The sequence below is a fragment of the Suhomyces tanzawaensis genome, assembly GCF_001661415.1.
Source record: "Suhomyces tanzawaensis NRRL Y-17324 unplaced genomic scaffold CANTAscaffold_9, whole genome shotgun sequence".
Taxonomy (NCBI): domain Eukaryota; kingdom Fungi; phylum Ascomycota; class Pichiomycetes; order Serinales; family Debaryomycetaceae; genus Suhomyces; species Suhomyces tanzawaensis.
In genome coordinates this window covers 462,078-482,092 of record NW_017963644.1, presented here as the reverse complement: position 1 = coordinate 482,092, position 20,015 = coordinate 462,078, and the positions used below count along the sequence as shown (strand labels likewise).

General features: G+C 49.2%; 7 protein-coding genes across 7 annotated transcripts; 2 read left to right on the top strand and 5 right to left on the bottom strand.

The window, feature by feature from the left end:
* Nucleotides 1-114: 114 nt before the first annotated feature.
* On the bottom strand, nt 115-2,313 carry CANTADRAFT_27640 (uncharacterized protein). Its single transcript, XM_020208172.1, has one exon. The coding sequence runs from the start codon at nt 2,246-2,248 to the stop codon at nt 191-193; it is 2,058 nt and encodes a 685-aa protein (XP_020062024.1). The 5' UTR covers nt 2,249-2,313; the 3' UTR covers nt 115-190.
* A 79-nt stretch (nt 2,314-2,392) lies between these two features.
* CANTADRAFT_27639 (mitochondrial 37S ribosomal protein mS23) lies at nt 2,393-3,424 on the top strand. The gene has a single exon (XM_020208171.1). The coding sequence runs from the start codon at nt 2,405-2,407 to the stop codon at nt 3,215-3,217; it is 813 nt and encodes a 270-aa protein (XP_020062023.1). The 5' UTR covers nt 2,393-2,404; the 3' UTR covers nt 3,218-3,424.
* A 1,171-nt stretch (nt 3,425-4,595) lies between these two features.
* Nucleotides 4,596-4,766, bottom strand: CANTADRAFT_57354 (uncharacterized protein; the record flags this gene model as incomplete). Its single annotated transcript, XM_020210682.1, has 1 exon — nt 4,596-4,766. One exon carries the CDS (start codon nt 4,764-4,766, stop codon nt 4,596-4,598), a length of 171 nt encoding a protein of 56 aa, XP_020062022.1.
* Nucleotides 4,767-5,067: 301 nt separating this feature from the next.
* Nucleotides 5,068-7,194, bottom strand: MSN4 (stress-responsive transcriptional activator; the record flags this gene model as incomplete). Its single annotated transcript, XM_020207052.1, has 1 exon — nt 5,068-7,194. The coding sequence occupies one exon, from the start codon at nt 7,192-7,194 to the stop codon at nt 5,068-5,070; it is 2,127 nt and encodes a 708-aa protein (XP_020062021.1).
* A 2,308-nt stretch (nt 7,195-9,502) lies between these two features.
* PFK26 (Pfk26p) lies at nt 9,503-12,511 on the top strand (the record flags this gene model as incomplete). Its single annotated transcript, XM_020210724.1, has 2 exons — nt 9,503-12,337; nt 12,440-12,511. 2 exons carry the CDS (start codon nt 9,503-9,505, stop codon nt 12,509-12,511), a joined length of 2,907 nt encoding a protein of 968 aa, XP_020062020.1.
* A 1,498-nt stretch (nt 12,512-14,009) lies between these two features.
* ZWF1 (glucose-6-phosphate dehydrogenase) lies at nt 14,010-15,506 on the bottom strand (the record flags this gene model as incomplete). Its single annotated transcript, XM_020210693.1, has 1 exon — nt 14,010-15,506. One exon carries the CDS (start codon nt 15,504-15,506, stop codon nt 14,010-14,012), a length of 1,497 nt encoding a protein of 498 aa, XP_020062019.1.
* A 1,443-nt stretch (nt 15,507-16,949) lies between these two features.
* Nucleotides 16,950-19,664, bottom strand: KEX2 (kexin; the record flags this gene model as incomplete). Its single annotated transcript, XM_020207051.1, has 1 exon — nt 16,950-19,664. The coding sequence occupies one exon, from the start codon at nt 19,662-19,664 to the stop codon at nt 16,950-16,952; it is 2,715 nt and encodes a 904-aa protein (XP_020062018.1).
* Nucleotides 19,665-20,015: the final 351 nt, after the last annotated feature.

The following is a 20,015-nucleotide window of genomic DNA, read 5'->3' as shown; positions in this document are numbered from 1 at the left end:
TCTAGCTTGTTTGAAAAATACCAAACGATACCTGTGACTTTGACGTTCCCTGCTCTACAGAAGAACAAATATACAATTCTTAATTACAAAAGGTTTAAGGGCTACTTATAAATCAATAAATTAAACTGTAACTTCACCTGAAGTTTTTACATTTAGTGGGTGTTTCATGAACTTTTCTATGTACAAGTCGTTAATCATGACTTACTATATCAATTAAATCTATCAAATACCCTTTTTTGATATAGTTAAGTTCGTCGTTATTATAAATATCCTGTCTGGCCGATTCTAGGTTGTGAGGTCCTGACTTTCCGTTTCGGGTGTTTTCAAGCTCTTGTTGCAAACTTGCTTTTTGGATCTGAACACTTTGGACCAATTTGTTCAATCTTTCGATCTCATTGGGTTGATGCTCCATCCGTATTTGCCGATTCAATGTAGCAAAGAATGCTTGGTAAATTTTATTTGTCACATCATCAGAGAGCTTGAGAAAAGTACCCCTATCAATTGGTAATTTAAGGGGCTTTGTCTCTTTCCAGTGTAATTTCACAAAGTTTTGCAATTTTGGACTTAGCTCTCTCTCGAATAAATGGGGACGGTCTTCCCTTGAGAAAACTAGAGTGTCTCTGGTAATATTGTAGGTGTAGTCATGAACACTGATAATCTTGCTGGTTATCTCAATCAAGTTCTGTAGAGTCCATTGATTTGAAGTATCGTTGGTGAATTTATCCATGATGCTTCTCACTGTTCTTGTTGTGATGGGAAGCTTGTGCGCGTGCTCCATATGATCAATCAAGGTTAGCAATTTGTGGTAGGTCTGGCCACTATCGGGGCTGCAAATGGCCCTGATTATGGGTCTGAATGATCCTTCTGTAGGGATGAGTGAATATTGAGGAATAGATTCACCAGTAATGGGCCCAATGTTCTCCAAGATTCTGACCATGGCGTTGTAGACATGTCTGTCCTCGGGAGTTAGCAACTTGTAAAGCACAGATTCCTCATCTTCGGGCGTGGATGAAGCTTTGCCATCTATGAAGAGCTGGTTCACCAACGATTCGGCCAACTCGGGGCTGTTGCAGTTGCACAACCCCTTTATAATCGAATTCACCAAGGTTATATCCACCGGAAAATTGCAATTGACCACTTCATCGATGGACCGTGCAAGTGCAGTGGGAGATTTTTGCGCAGAGAAGTAGTCTATCAAGTACCGAAGTGTTGTGGAATTGAACACAGGCGTGGTTCTTTCGAGGGTAGGGTCCGACAAGTGGGCAAGATTGAGGTCCTTGAGGATGTCAGCAACGATTTCTGGCCGATCATGTCGTATGGCATGGAACAAAAGGATGTTGTAGGTATCGACAGGGAGAAACTTGAACGACAGCTTGATCAGCAGGTAGACGTCCCAGTCAAAGACCGCGTAGGCGCTTAGCTTGGCATCGTGGAACGACAGCACCTCATCAATGCTTAAAGGCACCATGGCTTCATCGATGGCTGTAAGGATTTCCGGCTTGTCCTTGTAGAAACTGAGAAAGATCAACTGGTTCTGCTCACGCAAAGTCAACGGAATCTCGTTGGCCCGCATGTCGTTGAGGATCCGGGAGACCATCTTGACGTAGTCAGCACGTTTGGAGACCATGGCCTCGAAGGCGTTGGAAACGATCCTGGCGGGTCTTCCTGCGATTCCCGACTCCGAGATGATGTTGGGGCGCACGAAGTTCGATTTGTGGTGGAGAAACTTGTCAAGGAAGGCCTCGAAATCAGATGCTGTCATCTGAGCGAACGGGGAGGGCAACTCGAGGTACGCCTTGTAGAGACGGGCGTGGTTGACGGCTGCGTACTTGCGCAAGTTGTGGGGATAGTCGATGGTCTTTCGGGAGTGGTCCACGTTGAGCGGGAGCGATGCTGCCCTACTCAATGGGTACAACTGGCGAGCAAACTGGTTGTAGCTGGCAGACGGACGGGGGAGCTTGGTGGAGAAGAGGGTGGCTCTTCTGGAGATGATATCTTTATCGTGGAGAACGAGGCCTAGGCTGCCAGCACTGAGAGCAGTCCAAATGGCAGCGTGGTCATCGCCAGTAGCGGGAATTTGGAGGTACGACTGGAGGCGATTGCGATGAACGGCCATCTGCTGGTGGACGGAGGCCATTAGCGACGAGGAGTCCCGTGAGCGATTGAGCGTCAGCACCAACGCCAGCACCAGGCGATGGAGCGACGCGCTAGCTGGCGCAATGTGCACATGTCGCTGGAGAGCCAGCATGGGGTGGAGTGGCACGGCACGGACAATTCGTGGAAGAATGGCGGAGTAGTGGTGGTGATAGTCGCTAGCGCCAAAATTTGAACAATTATCAACTGTATTAAATATTTGATTTCTAGTGCGAAATCAAAATTTTCACCAGCAAAAGTCACCACCACCATGAAGATCCAGACCAAAGCCACCAGTGTGCTCGAGAGAACGTCGCACTACCTCAAGGTGGGTGTGTTGAAGCAGAAGCCTACGTGGTACGACATTGTGGGCGCGTACCCACCGCACACCGACTTGACCAAGAAGCCTAAGGTGATCGAGGCCAAGCTCCAGAACCAGGACCCAGGCGAGTCCATCTACGCCCACAACGCCGCCAGCGGCTTCTACAAGACCCGTCCGTCCAAGCACGACAGGCGCCAGCAGAACAACGCCATTTCTCGCTTGCCCAAGTTGGAGTTCTTGGAGGACCAGTTGAGAGATGTGTTCTACCACCAGCACCCCTGGGAGTTCTCGCGCCCAAAGACGTTGGTGGAGACCCACGGAGACGAGGTTTCCAAGTGCGACTGGGCCACCATGTTGCAGTTCAACAAGCCATTGGACGGTGAGTCCGTGGTGCAAAGAACCATCTGGTTGTTGGCCCAAAACAAGCACCAGCAAACCGAGCTTTCGCTCTTCGAGGCCTACGACAAGGCCCGTTTTGAATTCTACAAGTTGAGAATGGAAGAGGAGATGAACAGCACTGTGTCGCGTGAAGAGTCGTCCATGTATGGTGCGGTGTACCCCTCGACCAACATCGAATGGGGTCTCAAACAGGAACAAGAGCACATCGACGTGTGGGCCGACATTGCCAGCGAAAAGACCAAGGTGTCGCAAGCCAACCAGGGCAGAAACGACGCCAGCGTGGGCGAAGCCGACGACATCGTGGACGTCCAGAAGTCGATCTGGGAGACCTCATTCGAGATCGAAGGAGAGAAGGAGAAGTAGTGTAAATAGGGGATATGTATATAGACATGACGGGCCACGGGCCACGGGCCTGTCGGGACCTGTTGTGAACAGAAATTCATTCTAGACGATTGATGCTAATAGCACTGTAGTTGCTCGTCGTGATACCACGATGATTATAGAATGGAGGCAAGGAAAGAGACTGATCTACACAGATTACGAGTGTCAACTGATTTCTTGAAACACACAGATTACGACTGTATAGGATTAATTTCTCTACAGCTGTCTTCCTGTAATAAGTATAACTTTGGACTGATTCAAAAATAGAGACATTATTCCAATAAATATAATCTGTGGGTTGATTTGGTTTCTGAATGAAATTTATCTTTTACCAGCCAACATCGCCATTAAATATTCAAATTGAAACTTGACTATGTCCACATTACAATCGATAAGAAGCCCTTAAAACATCAAATAACTTTGTAAACTGATTGGAAATTTATCAGATGGGTATTCGCCATAAAAATCCATACATTTCGACCGGGATTAATTAGCCAGCTCTAAATTGATGACATTCTTCTAATAGAAGGACCAATTCCCATTGAATTCTCATAATCCCACTAAGTGATACAAAGAATACCTGTACTTCTAGCAGGTACCCAAATCTAAACCTTAACAAAAGCTAGATAAATTACAGTATTATTTCACCTATACTTGTCTTCCTTTGGGAACGATACAAAAGGTATTGCCCAATCGAACGTTGGTGGCATGACTGGAGTTTTGAAAGTATTTCCTTCACCCTCAATAAAACGATGGGTTCTCTACTTAAACGAAGAGAGATGTGCTTTACATCCTGTAATACTAGATTGGGATTCCTGAAATCGCGGAGAGGCTAAAACTTAGGGATCCGAGGAGTTACTGGTAAAGCAATAAGCCAGCTCATTTAAATCCTGACAACCCTCGACGCATAGACTAAACACTGGGCTAATTAATGTCGACACCGCAAGTAGGTCCCGTAGAATCACGCCAGCTGTTGACTCATTTACTATGACCGCAAAGAGAGCTGAAGAAAGAGCAGCGCCTGGACCTCCGCTTCTTGTCAGAGGTTGTGCTTACCGTTAGGTTGAGTAGTTTAGACTTAGTTTCCGAAATCTCATCGTCCCACCAAAACATTCCTTCCGCTCTGCTCAAGTCGTTCCTCCATTCCACCATACATGAAGCGTCTGTCTCTCCTTCCACTCCTTTGCCTCCTTCGCCTCCTCTCTCGCTCCCTTCTCTCGCTCCCTCTCACTCCACCCTCTCCTACAGTTGTCCTTAATAATGCTTGTATTCACTACGCCTTACGGCATGCTATCTAGAGAGACTCCCTTGAGTTCGTCTCATGCTCGCCTCCTGCTCAACTCTGGCTCACATCTCTCCCTTAATGGTGTTCCTCATGGGTGTCCTTCATCACAAACTTCTCATACGCAACATACACCGTGAACGCACCAACGGCAATTCCAAAACCAGGGAAAGCGTTTCTGAATCTGTTCAAACGGCTGAATTGGCCTTCGTATCTCCAAGCGTCTCTTTTAGCCCAAGGGTTCGACATTGTAATGGTGGACAGTTATTGAAGATGGTTTATAATTTGCAGGGCCTCATTGGTGAAATTTCGCGGCTTACGTAAGATAGGTAGGGCGAACGTACTATGAGGTATGGACGCTATAACATATAACTAGGAAATACAGAGTCACAACAAAGAAGTGAAGAGAAATGAACCATACCAGTGACTCTAGCGACCACAGGCGACTCGCGTACCAGGTGCGGTCGTGAAGTGTCAAACAGGACAACTGAGGCTTGTGCAATGCTTGGTCAAATCGACCACTGTGCGCCCACAGAGCAGCTTCCCGTGCTCAGCCCACAGAAGGTCCACGGGCGTGGCTGGCAGAGTTGCCGTACAAGATGGTGGTCTGGCCGTTGGCGTCCACGCGGTAGTGGGTCTTCAAATGCTGGGCCAAGTTGTCCGATCTCGAAAACTTTTTATCACAATACTTGCAGTGGAAGGGCCTGATGTTGGAGTGCACCGAGCGGATGTGTCTCTTTAAATGTTCGGAACGCTTGAACTGCTTGTCACACTCGCTGCAGGGAAAGGCTCCCTGCGCGTTGGGCACCACAGGCACCGAAGCAGGGATGGTGTGGGCAGAGGCGGATCCTGGGGCCGAGGTATTGGAGTTGGCGTTGCTGGTCAAAACCACCTTGGACTTGGAAGTGGATGCAAACGCATCTTGCTGTATGTTGGGGCTGGAGGTCTTTCTGGCTCTGGGTGCTTGGGGCTGGGCGTTCATCTGTGAGTAAGTCATGGATGCCTCCAACTTGGGATTCTCCAGGAATCCACGGGAACTGGCATCTTCGGTGGTATAAGACTTTCTTCTCTTATTCTTCTGGCCCGCAGAAAGAATGGATGGTGGTGCAATCTCGTGGAACGACCCTGCAGAGTCCAAAATCACCTCGTCGTCCTCGTCCTCCTCGTTCATCTGTTGGCTGTCTAATTTTTTGAGGGTGGGCACTTGCTGGGTGTAGCTGGACGGGTTGGACAATTGGATCGAGTTTCTTCTCTTGGTGACTCCTGCGTACGACGAATGAGAGGCGGAAAATGAGTGTGGTCTGCTTCTGGTAGCTCCATAGTTGCCCTTGATGATTCCGGTGGGGTTCACCATGATCTTGGTGGCCTCGTCGGCCGGGCCCGATGCAAAGGCATCAGGATCGTCTTCAGACTCCGCTGACAGGAGCGTGTTGTTTAACCAGTAAGAGATGGCGTTGTAACACTCGTCGTTCATCTTAAAGTCGAATTTGGGGGCTCTGACCGAGCTCTTGGAGGCCATACCCGAGCTCAACGCCTGGTTGGGCAAGTTGGGGATGTTGGGGAACCCCGAGGAGGCTGAGAAGCCTTTGAAGTTGATGGACTGAGGGAGGGGGTTCGTTGACGAGGTGTGGGAGGTGTGGGAGCCGTTGAGGGCGTACAACGTGGTGAGAGCAGGCGACGAAAGAGAAGTGGGGATCTTGCTGGAGGTGAACAACTCACGGGGGTTGATAGTGCGGGCGGCATCCGAGGATTGGGGGACGGCTGGGGTCTTGGGCAGCACGTCTGGGTTGGGATAGGGAACGGAGGAGATTTCGCTCTTGGAGAAGGGCATTTCCGAGGCTTTATCATACCCCAAACCACCCTTGGAATAGTTCATTTCCGAGGCCCTGGAGTAGGGAGTATCGTCCTTGGCTTTAGAATATGGCATTTCCGAGGCTTTATACTCCAATTCCGAGGTCTTGGAGTAGGGGTTTTCACCCTTGTAGCCCATTTCCTTGTAGCCCATTTCCTCGGCCAACTTGTCGAAGTCAAAGCCGTCCTGGCCAAGCGTGGACGACGACGAGGCTTCTTTGCCGTGGCTTCCCGTGGTGTAGTAGTAGTCTGGCGAGGGCGACTTGGACACCTGCTCGGTGGACGACGCCAGCGGTGGCGCTGCCATGGTCTTGATGGAGAGGAGATTGAGCTGATCTACGGGAATGGTGGTCGAGTGGTGGCGGTGGAACCCGTGGAGCGGCGACGTCAACGGGAGCTGTGGCAGCACCTCCACCTGGGGGGTGTTGATGGAGGGAAACATGCCCGCGTCGTACGACACCGCCATGGGGATCGACGACGCCAGCGACACCAGCGGCGACGACAAGCCCCTGGCGGCAAAGTGGTAGTTGTAGTCCAGCGACATCTGGGCGAGGTCGCTGTAGGAGAGCTCGTTGGCGAGGAAGATCTCGTCGTTGAGGTTGAGGGAGTCTGGGTGGTTTTGAAGGTTGGGGTGGTTGTGGTTTTGGGGGTTGTGGTGGAGGTGAGTGTTTTGCAGGTTGTGGTGGGTGGCGTTGGAAGCAGACCCACGAGTATCGAAATCGGGCTCGTAGTCGAACGAGGGCTGGGCGGCTAGCGTGTGGAGGTCCTGGTCGGTAGACTCGCTGTACAATGGCTGGAACAGGGCCATTTCAATGGGAAACTCCATGGTGGGGGGCGCAGGCTGAGGGGAGACAGCGGCGGGAGTTGGTGGGGGAGACGGCGGCAGTGGAGCGAGAGGTGCTTGGCTGCTGGCTGTGGGAGTGCGGCAGGAGGAGGAGGATCAGAGTGACGGTTTGGGAGTATTAGTCAAGTGGTGAGACTAATAACCACTTAGATAAGAACAAACCGGCTAAGTGTGGTGGTGCACCACAGTGCGGCGATCGCGCACGTGACGCGCGCGGAGGATGATTGGTGGAGATGGGGGGACTGACTGGGGCAGAATGGGGAGAAGAGAGAGTTGGTGGGGGGAGACTGGGGTGAGGAGAGATGGGAGCATGGTGTTGGAGACGCGGGTGAGTACGTGGGAGGTGGTTGTGGTGATGATGGCACCTGCTGGAGCAGCACGTAGGGCCACCGGTGGCAGCCAGCGATTGACGGGATTTTCCGAATGCGCATATTATGCAATCACTTTGCCAAAACGGTGCGATAAGCGCAGCGCGACATGCACCACGGTCACAGACACTGAACAGCCAGAGAGGACAAGTCAGACACAACACTCCACTACTCAGACATTTGGAACAGGCCGCTGGGGCTACCGCCTGAAGAGCCTGATAGAGGGCAGGACTCTGCCTACACTCAACAGCCCTACTGCCCACCATTGTGAAATATCCAACATCCATGGGGATCGCCATGTGCGATTTGCGCCAGCCAGTAGCCCTTGCGACCTTTTGCGACATCGAAATTGTCTGTCAGCACTTCTACTACCACACACTCCAACAGTCTTACCCACTGAAACTGGCCCAGTCCGGCTCTCCGGAACACCCCCGGCACCCCCTCGCCCGGACCAATGCGGTTCCGGGACCTCTGGGGCTGATCTGGTCTAGCTGCACCCCCACGCCCCGTCGTCAACGATAGCATGTCGCAGATTCCCAGAAGACATGTCGCAGTTCCCGTCAGACATATCGCAGACCCCAGCACAATAGTGCCATATCCACACTTAGGCTGGCTGCAGATGTCGAGTGTCGCCTTCCACCATTGGAGGTCACTAACTGCGCCGCCAAGTGTGTGGGCTCGTGGTGTGTCCATGACCAGTTTGAGCGCCTCGTCTGGTGTTCCCCTCAGCAAATGGTGTTACATTCCAGCCACCACGAGGATGTCGCACGAATGGCACCACCAGGCCAATGTCGCAATTAGACCAACCCACACAGAGAGTTTATACAAAAACCTACCAGACAACTATGGATTTCGTATACCAATGGGCCTTGTCTGTGGTCTGTTTCGTCTGACTCGGCTGTATTAATTGTAGTATAGATGTATGTTCAATTGGCCTTTTAACACCACCACGCCTGACCATTCCAGAAACCACCAGCCTTCAGCATTATTCTTGGCCACAGAGAATCTCGCCAGCCACTGGTAATACTGAAGCAGCCACCACTAGCAGTGGGGAACTCACCAGCCACTAGTGTTTAGTGGACAAACTTCACCAGCCTAGCAATTAGTGGAGAATCTTCACCAGCCACCAGTCCTGGTGAGAAACTTCAACTGCGAAATCTCTAGAAATTTGTAGCGGAGAATTGCCAGCCATTAAAATCTCACCGGGTAGGATCAGACCTCGCCACTAGTCCTCCCAGTCAATCTCGCGTACCCAGCAATCGCTACCACAAACCCTACAGCAATCTCGCTAGCCACGTCATCTCGCGTCCCCAAGCTCACAACTCAGATCGAGACTAGATTGTTCGACGTCATTGGCCCCACAGCGAGGAGAGCCAGCGAGACGAGCCCCACATAGTGACAAACAGTCACGCCCGTCACAGCCGAAACCTCGTAGTGCTCCCTCGTCCTCGCTAGCGCACTATTTTCCTCCCCCTAGTGAGCACCCACTAGTGCAGCACTCTCCCTCCTCTACGCACTAACCCATTAGCGTAACACCCTGCCTCTACTCTGCCTTCCTAAATAGCCCATCCCCAAACCTTTTCCACCACTTTTTCTACCACTTTCTACCACTTCCCACCGCTACTGACTGCCTCGAGTCGCTACGCTCCACCATCCTCACTAGTGCCATCACTTCTACTTCTACCACTACTCCCCAGGACCCTCGCCACGTGACTGCTGTCCGCAATAAACATTTGTGGCCACTGAGATTACTACAACAACACCATCCGGCTCTATTCCACCAGCAACGGCTCCCCTCCCCCTCCCAGTACGTCTGCACGGCCCTTTACGCCTGCAACATCCACTTCTGCCCGTTCCCCCCCCCACTTGCTCCGCCGTTTCTGTCTGTTTGCATACCTCATTGCTCCATCGGACCCTACCACATGTCCGACTTGCCAGACACTTCGACCCCGAGAAGTGACCACGACAGCCATGTCGGCAAGCCCAGCGGCACCAGCTCCCCCCAAAAACCGCCTTCCGGACCTGCCAGCGCCTTGAAACTCCCCACCATCGAAACTCCGGGCGATTTCGCTCCGGTCCATCGCAAGGGCCGCAAGAAGTCCAACTCCATCTCCAACGCCGTGTTGCAGCACGCGCGTGCTAATAACAAGAAGGTGTCGTTCTCCAACTACCAGTCGTACAACTCCAGCCAGATCTTTACCTCTTCCAACTCGTCCTCCAATCTGGACGCCTCATCGCACAACTCCAGCGAGGAGGACTTGACCACCTTGAACGGCCAAGACCTCACGGCCCCCAGGGCCGCTCGCTTCACTACCTCAGTGACCCCCTCCCCCAGCATCACTCCTCAAATCAGCAATTCCGGTAATTCTGCACATACCTCCTCCCATCACTCCTCCAAGAGAAACAGCCTTCGAAAATTACAGTCATATCCGTTTTCTTCCGAGAGAATGGGCGTCTCACAGTCCCTCGACTCCCAGTTATTGGAAAACCACCTGTCGGAGGGCTCCACCACCCCCTTACCGGAGTTCAACAAGAGACCTCTCACCGATACGCCCATCGTGTCCAGCATGGCCTCGCCCGTCACTCGTGAACAATCTAGCGACGAGGAGGACGAGGAGGACGGCGATGACCACACAATCAAGTCCAAGAAACCCGAGCCTGCGGGAAAAGAGTCTAAAATCGGACCCATTTCAAAAACCAGAAACATTTCCCATTTAAGCTTGGCTGATCTTAGCATGGAGGAAGAAAAGCCTCACCGGGCTAAATCGGAGTCAATCAGCCCAATGACAACCAACGTGAATCCCTCGCCTAGTGAATCCAGCACCAGCATCTTGATTCCAGCTCCTAATGCTACCGCTGCAGAGGACGCAAAAAAATTACAGATGGATCATCAAACCAAGACGACTGTCTTGCAAGATGTCCCTATCGAATTACAGCAACAGTTCGAAAAGACACCTTCGATCGAGAGGTTGAAAAACTTGCTTTTGACAAAACCTCCTCCAAGTGCTCGTAAGGCTTACACATTGAATATTCCAGGGCAAACATCTTCCAAAACCTCGCCTGATGGAAAAATCGCATCAGTTGATGTTGGGTCCAAGCTTGTCATTGTCATGGTGGGTCTCCCTGCCAGAGGTAAGAGTTACATCACCAACAAACTTACCCGGTATTTGAATTGGTTACAACATGACTGTCGAGTATTCAACGTCGGCAACACAAGAAGAAAGGATAAGGAGAATAATGTGGGACCAGAAAACCAACCATTGCCTGATACAAACACTCCCAACAACGAACAATCAACTCCTTCCCCTGAATTAAACACTACCAAGTCACCAGCGCAAGAAGGTAAAGCCAATCAAGTCAAATCTCCATCTCAGCATAATGCCGATTTCTTCAGTCCCGACAATAAGACATCCAATGCATTAAGAGAGAAGTGGGCTATGGATACTTTGGATCAATTATTGGACTATGTCATCAACGGCCCTGGTTCCGTGGGTATTTTTGATGCAACCAACTCTACCAAACAACGTAGAGTTAAGGTTTTGAAAAGAATCCAACAACGCTCAAAAGGCGAGCTTAAAGTTTTGTTCTTGGAAAGTATCTGTTCTGACCCAACTATCATCGAGTCGAATATTCGTTTGAAGTTATCAGGGCCTGATTACAGAGATATGGATCCAGAACTTGCATTAAAGGATTTCGTTGGAAGATTGCATAATTATGAGAAGGCTTACGAAACCATCGACGAAGCTGAGGAATCCATTCCTGGATACCAATACGTTAAGATGATCGATGTTGGTAAGAAGGTGGTCAGTTATAATGTCCAAGGATTTTTGGCGTCGCAGACCATTTATTTCCTCCTTAACTTCAACCTTTGTGAACGTCAAATTTGGATTACCAGACACGGTGAAAGTGTGGACAATTTGAGCGGACGCATTGGTGGTGATTCACGTTTGACCAAGAGAGGTCAACTGTTCGCCAAAACTTTAGCCAAATTCATGAACTTCCAACGTCAAGAGTTCAGAAAGCAACAGTTAGAGCGCTTCTCGACAAGATTAGAGTTGAAGTACAATTCTATTTTCAATGACGATGATATTGCCAATATTGATAATATTCCAACAGAACCCAACTTTTGTGTTTGGACATCCATGCTTTACAGAGCTGTGGAAACTGGTCGTTATTTCGACGAACAATTGTATTCGATTAAGGAAATGAGAATGTTGAATGAATTAGGAGGAGGCAAGTTCGAAGGCTTAACTTATGATGAGATCCAAAGGAAGTACCCTCGTGAATTTGAATCGAGATTAAGAAATAAATTGAGTTACAGATATCCAGGTGTTGGAGGAGAATCATATTTGGATGTTTTGACTAGATTGAGGCCACTTATCACCGAAATCGAGAGGACTACTGACCATGTCTTGATCGTGTCGCATAGAGTTGTTTTGAGAATTTTATTGGCATATTTCTTGAACCTTGACAAGTCCTCAATTGGAGAATTGGATGTTCCATTGCACACGTTGTACTGCCTTGAGTCCAAACCTTACGGTACCGACTATAGAATGTACGAGTATGACGAGGGCCTCGATTGGTTTGTAAAAGTCGAACCAGATCATCAAAAGAATATGAAGGAAGTGGGTGTTGTTTTTAAGGAACGGAAGTATAGTGTGGTTCCCACCGCACCACCCTCGTCCAATTCACGCAGGCAGGCACGCCATAGTATTGCTCCTACTACCAAGCCCGCATCTCGAAAAGACCACCATGGAGTACAGGACGAGAATCGATTCAGTTTGAGAAGAAGCTTGAGTTTCGGATCCAAGCTGTCGAGCAACTCCATGGATATCACACCTGCTTCAGGCACCAGCGAGAACAGTGAGGCACCCCAGAATAGTTTAAGCTCCAAGAAGCTAGAGGATTTAAAGAAAATGAGAAGTCCATAGAGACAGGTTTATATGATGGAGGTTCATATAATTTTAAATGCATATAATACAGGTAAATCTTAGTAATTGAACAGTGAGTACTTGGTGGCTTCGGGGCCACAAGCAAACAGCGTTCTAGATGAACTGCTCCTGGTTTCAGAACATAGTAGATAGTCAGATCATGGGAAATGCCTAAGACATACAGAGCTAGAGCCATCAGAAACTAATAACTACAAGTTCGGGCCAACATAAAATTCATTAATCAGAACAATAAGAAGTGAGGTTGGCTCAGGTGGCCTTTGCCAGTTTGCTCTGGGTATTTTATCAGTGTATACCCATACTTATACTGCTTCCATTTATCCCACCATTGATTGGCTATTTCCAGTGAAAATGCAACCCTTTCCATTGCAGTGTTTTGCTCGCTACATCGGAATATCCTGGCCCTCCGCTACTCTGGGCTGGCTCTCGGTAACTCTGGCAACCCGTGTAGGGTTTGCACCCATCGAGGTGCAAAGGTTGAAATCCGGGTAACCATGGCCATCACAAAAATTTCTCGCGGCTCGCACTATAAATTGGCCAGCATCCGCCACCTTTATCGCATCAGTAACAACCACCAACTCACAAGAGCCATGAGTAGAATAGGACTTGTGGGAACGATTTTCCACAAGTAGACTGCTTCTCTCATTTGTCTTGGAACATAACCGATGAATATGATGAAACTAAGTCTACTTCTTTCCCAGTCTGATACGACTATGACGACAGGGATGAAAACCGCTCTATCAATATTGATCCTCTGTTGCAGGAGGTGTTTGATTGGGGCTTATACTTGCCAGTATTATAACATTTCTGATTCATCGGTTGCATTCCATGCGTCAAGCCATGTCATCACGGCAGATGCTTTGATGATGTATTTGACCATTTTTTGAATGTGTTTTTGTCGGTTTTTGCAGAACAATAAAGGTGATGAAATTTACCATTAACATTCGCAGTTTCCTCGGTAGCATACACAAGAACCCATCTTCGTATGCCGGTGACCGCTTATAGACCTTCCATGGATGTCTGATTTATTGTTCTGCAAAACTGCTGAAAAGGCATTGAAAGAACGGAGTGCGTAGTTGTGGGAGGAGAATGCCGTTTTGTTCTCCTAGTGGCGCTATGTAGAGTATTTGGCCAGGCTATCACCTCACTGTTTCGTTTCTACCAACATACGTCCTAACCAAAGGTAATGAACCTACACTGTTAATATTGATTGAACATTTCCAGTAGTTATTCATTTTCGTACCAGTCTAGTTACTCATGTCCAGTAGACACGGCACGCAGTGCTAGAGTTATTTCTGCATTTTTGTTTCTGGTGTGAATCGTCACTATCTCCAGATTTTGGCTAATTATGGTGCTAAAAAGAATTTCTCTGACCAGGCCTGTTTCTCTTCTACAATCTTCTCAATCTACTTTGATCTTCAGGCTCGCTAACATCCCACATTCTACAGCTATTCACTTATCGTCGTTCATTCCAGATTCTCTAAATCTTACCCTTGACAGTAGGGTTGGTCAAAGGCCATTGGTAAGTGCCTTCATCAGCAAAAACGTAACCATGCTTTTTTAAGAAATCTCTTAAGCCCTTAGGGCCCTTAGAGCCGTATGGGTAGATTTCTGGAGCTGGTGCCTTGTCAGATTCGATGTAGTTCAACAAAGGAGTGAACAAGGCCCAGGAGATGTCCAATTCGTCATCTCTGACGAAGTTGGAATGATTACCCAAGTAACAGTCTCTAATCAATGCCTCGTAGGCTTCTGGGATCCAGAAGTCCTTGGAGTATCTGGTGGAGTAGGTCAAGTCCAAGTCAGTCATGGAGGTCTCGGTGGAGATACCAGGTATCTTGGAGTTGATCTTCAAGTAGACGGCTTCGTCTGGTTGGATTCTGATCACCAATTCGTTTCTTTGGATTTCTTTGAACATACCTCTAGCCACGGGCTTAAATTGGATTCTGATTTCAACCTTGGACTCATCCAAAGCCTTACCGGCTCTTAACACGATTGGAACACCTTCCCATCTTTCGTTGTGGATTTGAATACCCAATGCAGCGTAGGTAACACACTTAGAATCGCTCTTGACGGTTTCGTCGTCCAAGTAGCCAGGCTCCTTTCCGTCTTCAGACTTGCCGTATTGGCCCAACAAGATGTCGTCGGTTTCGAGCTCGCCGAAAGCCTTCAAGATCTTGACCTTTTCGTCTCTGACGGCCTCAGGGTCGAAGGAAACTGGTCTATCCATGGTCAAGAGGGTCAACACCTGCAAAAGATGGTTCTGCATGACGTCTCTCACGATACCAATAGAGTCGAAGTATCCACCTCTGCCCTGGGTGCCAAAGGCTTCCTTGAAGGACACCTGGATGGACTTGATGTGGTCCTTGTTCCACACCCCGTTGAACATCTCGTTTCCGAATCTGAGAACCAACAAGTTCTTGACCATCTCCTTACCCAAGTAGTGGTCGATTCTGTACAATTCCTCCTCGGTGAACAAAGGAGCCAAGTCCTTCTGTAAGGTTCTGGAGGATTCCAAGTCGTGACCGAACGGCTTTTCCACAATCAATCTGGTGGTACCATTCTTGTCGTAGACAACCTTCTTCAAGGTGGAGGCCACGGTGGTGAAGGTGGATGGGGGCAACGCCAAGTAGAACAAGCGTTCGGACTTCTCAACCCCGTTTTCGGCCTCGTAGCTCTCGATGGACTCCTTTAACTTGGTGAAGCTCTCTTCAGAGTCGTAGCCACCCGAGATGTACGAGGTGAGCTTCAAGAACTCCTGGATCTTGTTCTCGTCGCCACCCTTGAAGTGGGCGGATATTCTCTTTTTGAAGTCAGCGTCGTCGATTTCGGATCTAGCGTAACCGATGATCTTGACCGACGAGGGCAATTGGCCCTCGCGGAAGAGCCCAAACAACGCTGGGAAGGTCTTCTTCTTGGCCAAGTCGCCAGAGGCTCCAAAGACAACAATTGAGACGTGGTTTCCGAAGGATGCAGACATTATGGAGGCTGGAAGTAAGAGGAAGCGCCAGTAAGGATATCAGGAATAGTCCCAGCAGAAATAACTAGCACAGTGCGGAGCAATTGAGGTGATTAATCAGCTGAAAGATTCACAATTTGTAATCTATCTGGAGCAACCCTTGGGCATACATTTGGATTGTCGGAGTGCGCACGACCGGCATCCTGGCCGCTAGGCCGGAGAACGGGCGGGAGGAAGTGGTGCTTACTGGGTAGACGGCATGGTGGGCGGCATGTCGGGGGCTGGGTGTGCTGGTGGGCCGGTTTGGGCCCGCAAACACCTCTACTGCCGTCCTGGCGAAACTATGGAAAGGCCCCGGAGAGGCCGCTTACGTAATCATCGCCGGCGCCATTATTCAGCGGGTGGCGGACCCAAAGCCTAGAGCCGACCATCACTCAGCGGGGCCGTCTAATGTTGGGGCAGATCAGCACCACCCACGTGACGCCCCGACATCGGAGTTGGTCAAACGCCGGCAGGGAAGGTGGTTCCTTTGCAGGTTGGGTAATGGAGCGTATGCAGGTTTTCCTCCGGTGTCACTGGTGTCACCCTGACTAATAGGCTTCGCTAGGCCATGGTGGTGCTAGGCTCACTCAGCTATTAACATCCACACTGCAGTACCGTTGGCTCTTGTCTCCTCTCTACGAAATAACCACGCTCTAGACCCGACCTCAGTGGTCACACCAAGTACCAAGTAGTCACACCAAGTATCCCTCGCCAGTGTGCCATCTGACCACCATTCTGCTACGCGGACCTTGAACTCCGGCTCGAGTGTCTCCTGACTATTTTTATCGAATAATAGTCTATGGTAATTTGAGAGGTAAAAATGTATTTGACCCAACGAAAATACGGACACTGTCATGGTCAGTAAGGGCATATTTTCCGGCCACTGTAGGCATTGGAACGCTCTGCGCTTGCAGCCTGTAATATTGGCTGGAGAGTCTTGTTGGACATAATCAAGTTCAAGACAAAAGCCCTGACGGATCTAGAATAATACAGAGGCTCTATCGCTATAGTAATAGGTCCTGTGATTATGTGGTCAAAATTAAGATGTTTCCAGATTTAAGAAATGGAAGATAGGATAACTCGGACTGGATTCACAGGTTCAATTTCGACCCTTTAGACGAACAAGTCTACAAAAACCAATATCTCTACCACGATTCTTAGTTCACTGCTTCTGAATTGCCTCGTTAGACTTATTGATGTCTACTACCTTTCTTAATTTTCTCTACTTTAATGTCACAACAACGTCATCGTCATCTACTACGCTTCTAGTCAAGTTTATTAGTGTACACACGTCCGGAAGACTATAGTTTAAAGCTGTTCTAGTTAAGTTTTTTAGTATACAAACGTCCAGGAGACTTGTTTCAGTTAACATGTTACTTTCGCGATGGTGAGCGTCACTGCTAACAGTTTTCGTCTAGCTGACTAGACAGAGCTGGAGCCGAGACGGTCGTCTCCGTCGTCGTTTTCAGCATCAGGTATCTCCTGTTCAAGCTGCTGGTACTTGTTGCCCTCATGCTTCTTTTGGGGCTTTTTATCGACAGGTGCCTCATCTTCATCATCTATTCTGAACATTTCTTCCTCATAAACTGGCAAACCATCAGAACCGTCGGGGTAGTTTGGTTCGTCGGAACGATTGTTGCGGTGGGAGCGTCCTCCACGGCCCAAGTCAAAGGAGTCATCATCACCTTCGTCTTCAGAGTCAGTGTAGTCCTCACCGGGTATTATATCAAATTCGTAGTCCTCCCTTCTTCTGGTACGACGACCGCTTCCTGGTGACTTGTGGAACTTCATCAAAAGTAAGACGACCACAAATCCCACAATGGCAACACCAATGAAGTATTGGCCTGTGTGTCCTGAACTGAGCTGCTTGTTGTACCCTTCTTCGCCCTCTGGCTCTTCTTCCTCTGGGAAGTCTGCATCTTCGGGATCTTCAGTTTCAGCAGCGTCTTCGCTAGTTTTGGTGCTGGTACCAGTTTCCGTGGCTTTGTTCTTATCTTCTGGTTTAGCGGTAGTAGACGTCTTGGTCTTATCTTCCGGTTCACTAGTAGTAGTGGTGGTATCGGTGCTGCTGCTAGCTTCAGTGGTGGAAACTTGTTCTGTGGCGCTGCTCTCATTAGTTTGTTCTGGCACGCTACTGGAACTCGACTCGATAGAAGTGGTTGGCTCTGGCTCTTGCTTCATTCTGTCTCTCCTAACTGCTGCATAGTCCACATCGAGATCGTAGGTCTCGGCCTTGTCGGCATCAATACTTTCACCAAAGAATCTTAATTGCCAATCTTCAAAGGTTATTTCGGTGTCGAGTGGACCGTTCTTGTCACCAAAAACTTCGAGGGACCATTCTCCAACACCAGGCTCACCCCAATGCGCCACAGACATGAAAGTCCAGTTCTTGAAGCCCATACCGGAAACATCGCCAGGACGGAAAGTGGCCAAATCACTGTGGACACCATATGGTGAAACCAATCTGACACCAACGCGGCCTCTGAAGGTTGACTTAATATTGACCTTAACAGTGACATGCTCGATTCTTTCGAGATTCATGGCGTCCAAGTCAGCTTGTGTAATAAGAATGGACTTGCTAATTATCTGGGGGCCAGAGCCTACCTTGAGCGATTCCGAGACTGGCATAACGTCACTATAGTACCATGCCTGAGGCTTGACATTCTTCCAGTTCTCAGCGAAATGTGCCATGGTGTATGCATCCATTTTACCATAACCATACTTGTGAGAATACTTTCTTTTCAACGCGGTGGTCTGGTAGTGACCGTCATCCTCATTCACTGGAGTTGAACTCAACACAGAGACGTATTGGACATCTCTCCAGGTCAAGTTAGGGTTCTTCAGCAAAATCAAGGAATAAATACCTGCTGCCAATGGTGCGGCGGCAGAGGTACCACCGTGGGTAGCTGAACACTTCTTATGGATGTCAGTCGTATGGATGTGCTCACCAGAACCAGAAGAGTATGTCACCACCATAACTGCAGAACAAGCCTCAGCATAAGTTGGGTGTAAACCCTTGTAGTCAATGGCACCCACAGTGATCGAATAAATAGAATTGGTGTAGCCATCAAAATTACACGAATCGGAAGATCTACCACCATTTCCTGAGGCAAACACGTAAACGGAACCCTTATCTTCACGTCCAGCCTGCACACCCTTGATGAAGGCCTTCTTGACAATCGCTTCTGGCTCGGACAATGTTCTGCCATCATCGGTGGGACCCCAAGAACACGAGTAAATATCGTTGATCCCGAGTCCGTACACCAAGGCTTGGGCTTCTTCTGCACCTGTGATAGCACCAGACAAAATTCTGATACCACTGACCTGAGAGTTGTAGGCCACACCAACTCCACAAACATCATTTTTAACAGCAGCAATTTCACCAGCACATCTTGTGCCGTGGTAATCATCAAATAATCGTGGTAATGGGGCGGGACCCTGGTTGTTATAGTCCCAGGAGCCCTTTGCATTGAAATTTTCTGTCAAGTCTGGGTTTTCAAAATCCAACCCATCGTCCACAATGGCAGTTACGATACCCTTTCCAGTGATTCCCTCGAACCACAAGCCAGATACGTTGACATCGTTTCCAGGGTAATGGGTGTTGACCAAATGCCACTGTTCCGCAAACAAGGGGTCCTGGATGTCGAGCTGGTCACTGACCTTTTTAAGTTCTGCTTGCGAAGAGTCCACCATTTCCAATCTTTTCTGGGGAGGTGTGTGTTGTTCAGGCTCCTCTGTGATGAGTACAGGAAGCCTCTTCTTCAACTGCTTTGGCGGCAACAAGTGTATGGACTTCAAGTGTCCGTTTTCCATCAATGCATCGTAGGCGTCCTCGAAGCCAGCAGCTCTTTTGATCAACGAGTGTCCGTTGGAGTTGTGGTTGCCCAAGAACTCGTTGTGGGGATGCAGTTTGTCGATGCTGAACACGTAGTGGTTGTCGAGGCCATGGAGTTGGTTTTCGAACCGGTACTCGTCGTGGGCAGAGATGAAGTCAGATAATGGTCTGTTTGAGTCTTGAGTGTTCAACTCCACAAGAAAGTAGTTTCTGCCAGCATAGTCTCTGGGAGGAGCCACGCTGGCGTTAGTCAACGCCAGCAAGAGTCCCAAAGCGGATGCCACTTTCTTGATCAAGAGCATTCTGAGGGTGGATCAACCGCGAGAGAGTGACTAGTTTGGGATGGTTGAGACTGGTTGCGAATCACCGTCAAATCAGACTGTTGGAGTGAGGTTCAGTCCTTTGACAGAGTGTTGGTGCTTGACAGGTCCAGCCGATGTTGCACCTTGTTTGGAGCTAAAAAGAGTCGATACTGTTCAGTTTCGAGGCCACGTCTTTTTCTACTACGAAACAGTGCGTGCAGCGGGGGAGAAGGCGCTCGGTCGCGGTACTGCACGGACTGGCGTAGTGGAGTTGTTTGGAGTGGATTTGGTACCCACTTGGATTGGAGAATGGGGAGTGGGGGGGACGTGTGGAATGTGGAGGACTAACTA

Coding starts and splice junctions, on each gene's coding strand:
- CANTADRAFT_27640 (XM_020208172.1), bottom strand. CDS start 2,248: ATGCTGGCTCTCCAGCGACATGTGCACATTGCGCCAGCTAGCGCGTCG.
- CANTADRAFT_27639 (XM_020208171.1), top strand. CDS start 2,405: ATGAAGATCCAGACCAAAGCCACCAGTGTGCTCGAGAGAACGTCGCAC.